Here is a 6,000-nt window from a genome sequence, read left to right on the forward strand (position 1 = left end):
TGCAGATCTGATAGGGTCACGGAAATGACGAGAGCAACAGGGCCACTAATGCCACCGTATGGCTAACATCACTTTTAATTAGCATGACTGCCGCACTGCCAGCCGCACCCTCCTCCTACTGCGGGTGCTATGGCAACAGGCCAATGCAGCGTTATAGGCTTGACAGGGTTAAACGTCGACACCTTGGTGGTTTTGGATGTGATAGCTGGGACAAAATGAACATGTGGTAAAGAATAAGATACAACACAGGACCACCTGATATTACTCTGCGGCTACACGGAAAGTGTAACAATGGGCTGTTCTGTGTGACTACAACGAGATAAAAGGTTGTAAATTATAAATCAAGGCTGACATGTCACTACGATATTCCTACACCCGTCATCGCTGTTGAGAGCTGCAGAGAATTCTGTTGTCGTGGCTGTCACATCATCAAAGTCACATTTTTCTTTTCAGTGAGGTGGGTAAAGAAAGCTAAATCTGCTGGGACTGTGCTGCAAAACTCAGCAAATGGAGCATTTGTGTACAAATGACAGCTACATAGTTGGAAATAGAATATTTAGGACACCTCCAGCTGTTACGAGCGTCCCCAATTTTTTCCTTGCCCTGAATTGTATTTTCTCTGCTTCTGCACGAGTTTAACATGAAATAAAAAGTGTGACTCATCTAGTAGTTTCACTGAAGGCCCACTTCTTTCTGGCTAGCTATAATAGTGCAGTGCCTGCGTCACACTAGCTGTTAAGAGTCTTTTATTCCCCATTCTGAATTAAATCCAATTATTGATTTCCCATGTATTGCAATGAGGCGACCTGTAAAACAGAGAGTTTAGTCATGTCCAGTGGACTGAACCTAGAATGAGAGAGAGAGAGGAGAGAGAGAGAGAGAGAGGAGAGAGAGAGAGAGAGAGAGAGAGAGAAGAGAGGAGGAGAGAGAGAGAGGAGAGAAGAGTGAGTTAGAGACTAAGAGAGAGACGTCGAGTGCGTTGCTCATCTGGCTCCTCCTCTCTCTCGCCTCGCGCGAGCGCTCGCTCCCTCGCGATCTCCCGCTCTCTCGCGCTCTATCTCTCTATCTCTCTCTCTCCTCCACTCTCCTCTCTCTCTCTCTCTGCTCTCTCTCTTCTGACTCTCTCTCTCTTCTCTCTTTTCTCTTCTCTCTCTCTCTTCCCCTCTACTTCCTACTTCTATTATATAGAATAAAATAATACTTTTCTCAGAATGTACTAGTTCAGTTATTAAATGGGAGTTAAGTTCCAACCGCGGCAATCGCCGTGATTCAGAATTTCCCGGAAAGCAGTAAACATAATACAATCAGAGCGTTCACATGACAAGCTTTCATCTGTGGAGTTTTTAGAGGATATGTACCACCCACATCAAATGTCATTACATTTCTCTCAGAAGGGGCTAAATTAATTCCGAAGGTAATATATTTCTGATTGAGCAATTATTTTCATGATTAGTGATATAAAAGGTTGCGCGTGAACTCAGCTACTGTCAGATTTACATGGACTGCACTTGTGGACTGGCAGTATACCGAACACGGCAGGAATGCTTGCAATGAATTGGTTTTGTTTGAAAGAGGAAAGTAGTGTTTAACCTGTGGAGTTTTTCCTGAAACAGAGGTCTGAGAGACTGTTGTGCTAAGCACTCAGTGTCACATCAATATTGGACAAAGACAAGCATGGGAGTAGAGTGTCTCAGAAACAAGGAGCCGAGAGTGAGGGGTGGGAGTGAAGAGATGAAGACGGAGATAGTGTCAACGTACTGCTCAGCGCTGATGTATTGGTCCTCCTGAGGGTTGCAGGCCACCTTGCCGATGCGGACTCCACTCTGGATGTCTTTGAACTGCAGACCCAGGTTTTCCCCCATGATGGTCAGCATTGTTCCTCCTTGCCTGGGACCCGTCTCCGGAAACAACTGGTTGGAAGGACACATTAGAGAGAACATATGTTAGCAAGAACAACGTACGGGACCATCGATTTTTACCCAAAGCAGTAAATCATAGAAAATATATTGTGTGTCAGAATGAAAGACGGTTTACTTAAGTCATTATGGCCATCTCCCATTCTCAATGAATCAGATACTTGCTACCTCATTAAGTGCGATGAAAAATGACCTTGGATCCATTAACTCCGCCTCAACTCAAGGCAAACATTCCCAACCTGCCAGCTCACACACTTAACCCGGACCCACCCATCAAGCCTTCACTTACATCTCTCATTTGACCTTGTGACGATTAATCTACTGAACACAATTACTGCGGACAGCGACCTCTGCTCCCCATATTTCCCCTAGAGGTCTGTGAAAGGTGTGCAGAGTTGCTAATGGCTACCCGAGGCTAGCCCAGTTGCTAATCACGGTCCTATTCATCCAGCCCAGCACGCAGACTATGGCCCCTTTGGTAATCAGTCATTACTAGCGTAATTAGGGCTAAAGCTAATTGGATTAGAACCTGGCGTGGGCGGGGTGGGGTCATTTGTCGCAGCAGGGTGGGAGGAGGGTGAATGGGATGAGATGCCGGTGGTTGGATGATGTGGAGAGGGGGTAAGGTCACACTTTGACCTGGCTTGCCATAAAGGAAGGATAAAATGGATGATCACTGATTAAGTTCACATCAGTCAGACATTTCCCCTCTACGTCCAAAGCCCCAAGTAAACTATACAAACATGAATCCACATATCATTGTCTCTTTTGAGTAAATAATACAGTAAGAGTGGATAGACAGCACACAGAGAAATGGACAAACACACAAGAGAGGGGGCTAAGTGCCAGATACTAGAGACATATTTTTAAATCGCTGGTGAACCATTTATTTGTATATTTGTTGGCCAGTGCTAAAGCTAACAGCAGCTCTGGCCACACCAGAAAGTTGAAAAGCAAAGGTAATTTGTGTTCTGTTGCAGAATCTGTTGTCACAGTTGGCCAAAGGGGAACTCTACGCCAAAGAGACTGTGTAAATTGACTTGGCCTCTGTTGACAAATCCAGCGGTAGCAGCAATTCCAGTGAAATTAATTCATGTTGGTTAAATAATATGTTATAAATAATGGTGTGACTGGAACTTTAGCGTAATTCATTTTCCCGTTTCAACTTAAAAAAAGATGACATCACCCTATGGGTGTGAAACAGGTTATAACAAGAATAAAGAGTGCACTGGTGCCAAAACTTGTTAAAGGAAATACGTTTATTAGCTTTCTTGCTGCGAGGAGTTTGCTACCATTCTCATGTCTGTACAGTAAATATGAAGTTACCACAAGCAGATGATTAGCATACAAGCATATGTGCTTAATATTTACTGTTCAGACATAAGCGATTAAGATATCAATCTTCTTATCTAAAAATATCAAACTATTCCTTTAAGTGTATCTACTGTCTCATATTAGATCCACTCTCTCTACAACTTCACTTCTCCACCTGGTACCTGACAATTATCCCCAGTCCAACATCATTATAGGAAAGGTGGCAGGCTAGTAAAAGCCACAGGTGTTCAGGACACCACTAACAGAAACACACAATGGGAACAAAGCCCAGTGTCATGCAGGCCAGAACTGAAATGCCACAGTAATATAATTAAGGAGTGTTTTCCATCTTACACCAGCTAGGCTTCTGATGAACATCGTTCCTTTTCCCCCTCGCCCTTTCCCTCTTCCTCTCCAGACTTGTGTCTTTTTAATCCACTCTCTGTCTCTTTGTCAATGTGCCTGAATGCATATATTTTAGCTGGAGACAAAAGAGTGAGTGGCACACAGTAGTGCACCAGTCAGAATCTTCAAATCTCTCTTTCTCTATAAGCACTGGCTTATCAAAACACACACACAAGTTGTTACAACCACAACTAAACAACACAAACAAAAAGCCTTTTTGATAAAAGCCACCAGCCTAAACACTCGCTCTATTCTCTTTTGCCATCCCTGCGCTCAACACCCATTCAAATTCCCTTTTTTTCTTTTCGTCTCCGACTTGTCCCGTTGTGTCGGAGGCTTTGTGTGAGGCCTATTGTGGCCAGCTGAGCGGCAGTGCACAGATAGCATCTGCTAGTTATAGGAAGAGGAGGAGGAGGATGGGGGAAGCAGGGGACACAGAAAAAGATGATATGAGCATGGCGTAAGGTTTCTGAAGTTTATCTGTGATGTGACTCTCAAAAACTAAAAGTCTCAAACAAACCAATGGAGGTAATGAAGTGATAATGGCAGGGATAATATGAGGCTTTGCAACTAAATGTTTACATTTGTACGAGGGAAAACTAATATGATTGAAGATGTAAATCCTCACAATCATAGAGAACTAATTGTGACCGAAGTCAAAATCACACTGGGGCCAATTATATTACTGTAGCTGAACTGTGAGAGGATGTTTAGATGGTAACAGCATTACAAAATTAAACAATCTCAATTTAGACAACAAATTAGACGACATACAGTTGTAATATTAACTTTATTAATAATGAGTGCAAGCATTTACTCAGCACTGACAAGTGCTGTTATTTCTCTCAATGCTGTAACATCTCTAAAACATCACCGGCAAATCCCAGCGGTCCGGTCAATAAAGGGCTCTAAAGAGAAAGACATCGCTCTCGATGCGGGTCGACAGAAGGAGAGGGGAAGATGATAGAAGGACAAGATAGATGAAGGATGATGGAAAGGGAAGGGGAAGAAGGAAAGGAAAGCGAAAAGGATCGAAGGGTTGATAAAGGAAAGGAAGAGAAGAAAACGGATGAAAGAATCGAAGATGACAATGAAGAAAATAGAGAGGTAGAGAGAGACAAAGAAGTCTGGCAAAGGCCAATATTGCAGCCTAACAATACGTGAGGGAGAAATTATTGGCCTTTTGCAAGTACACAAGCTGTGAAAGTGGACAAAGACACGCACAGCGACACTAGTCCACGCAATATCAGATAGATTTCAGAACACAAAAAACACTTTCTCATATACAAAAGATCACAATAAAGCACAGAACCATGGAGCACAGAAGTGTGCCACATGCTTAAAAACTAAAAATACACACCCCCACAGATACACACACACTGGCATGGCCTGTGTTGTTTTAATTGGTTTCTAAGGGCTAGCTGTAATGCTCTTCCTGTCCCTTAGGAGATGGCAGGCAGGAGATGATGGATGATGGAGGGCCGGGCAGCATCCAAGGCCAGTACTAGGACACTGCTGCACTTCCCTGGGAGACAGCGCCAGACAGTGTATGTGTGTGTGTGTCGATGATTTTGAGGATATCATATAAGCCACGTATTGTAAGTTGTAGCTTATTTTTTATCTCTAATGTTAAACGTTTTACATCTGAATGTAGGCTTCTCAGAGAGTGTGTGTTTGCCTGTGGGAGCCGGAGTGTGTTTTGTTGGTGCAAGTGTGTTCTCACTCACACACACACACACACACACACACACACACACACACACACACACACACACAATCAGTGCGTTTGCTTGTTCTGAAAGAAGACCTAATTAATCTTAGTGCACAATGTCAGTGCAGAGGAGAAAAATGCAGCACAATAAAATAGCACTTTAACAGCCTAACAGCCAAATTCTTGGTCTAAAACCAATCATTTACAGCACAGAACATCAATTGCTGTGTTTGGAAAACAGTGCTTAGGTGCCAGAGTCATTACTGGAACAGTACCCAACTGCACACTATTGAACAACGTCAAATGGGCAATAGCACACTTGGAAATGACACCAAATGGGTTCAACGCTTGCTGCTCTGAAAGCTCTGGATAGCTGTGTGTATAATATGTGTCTGTATGTTGTGTGTGCGGTCACACTCGCTCTCCAGTGGTTTCCTTCCCGGTCGAACACACACATTCTCCGGTCCAAATGAAATTAGCGGCTACTCCGATAGCTAATGGCCACACGAAAGCTAGCATGCTGCAAAAAATGAACAAAGCCGCCTGAATAGAGCAAAAAATAAATGTATAAATAAGCTGCATCAAACGGAGAAAGAGGGATTTGACCAAACGGATAGTAAGAAGTGAAGTATTATTCAGTTTGTGTGGTGGATG

At 43.3% G+C, this 6,000-nt stretch overlaps 1 protein-coding gene across 4 annotated transcripts in view; it reads right to left on the reverse strand.

The window, feature by feature from the left end:
• Positions 1 to 6,000, reverse strand: part of plxna1b (plexin A1b) — a 185,371-nt gene that overhangs the window by 36,214 nt on the left and 143,157 nt on the right. For all 4 annotated transcript variants that reach the window (XM_029430967.1, XM_029430969.1, XM_029430968.1 and 1 more), the window contains one exon: positions 1,759 to 1,910. In XM_029430967.1, the coding sequence (XP_029286827.1) occupies positions 1,759 to 1,910 (152 nt within the window). The remainder of the gene's footprint in view (positions 1 to 1,758; positions 1,911 to 6,000) is intronic.

This window comes from Cottoperca gobio, chromosome 5 (assembly GCF_900634415.1).
Source record: "Cottoperca gobio chromosome 5, fCotGob3.1, whole genome shotgun sequence".
In the NCBI taxonomy this organism is placed as follows: domain Eukaryota; kingdom Metazoa; phylum Chordata; class Actinopteri; order Perciformes; family Bovichtidae; genus Cottoperca; species Cottoperca gobio.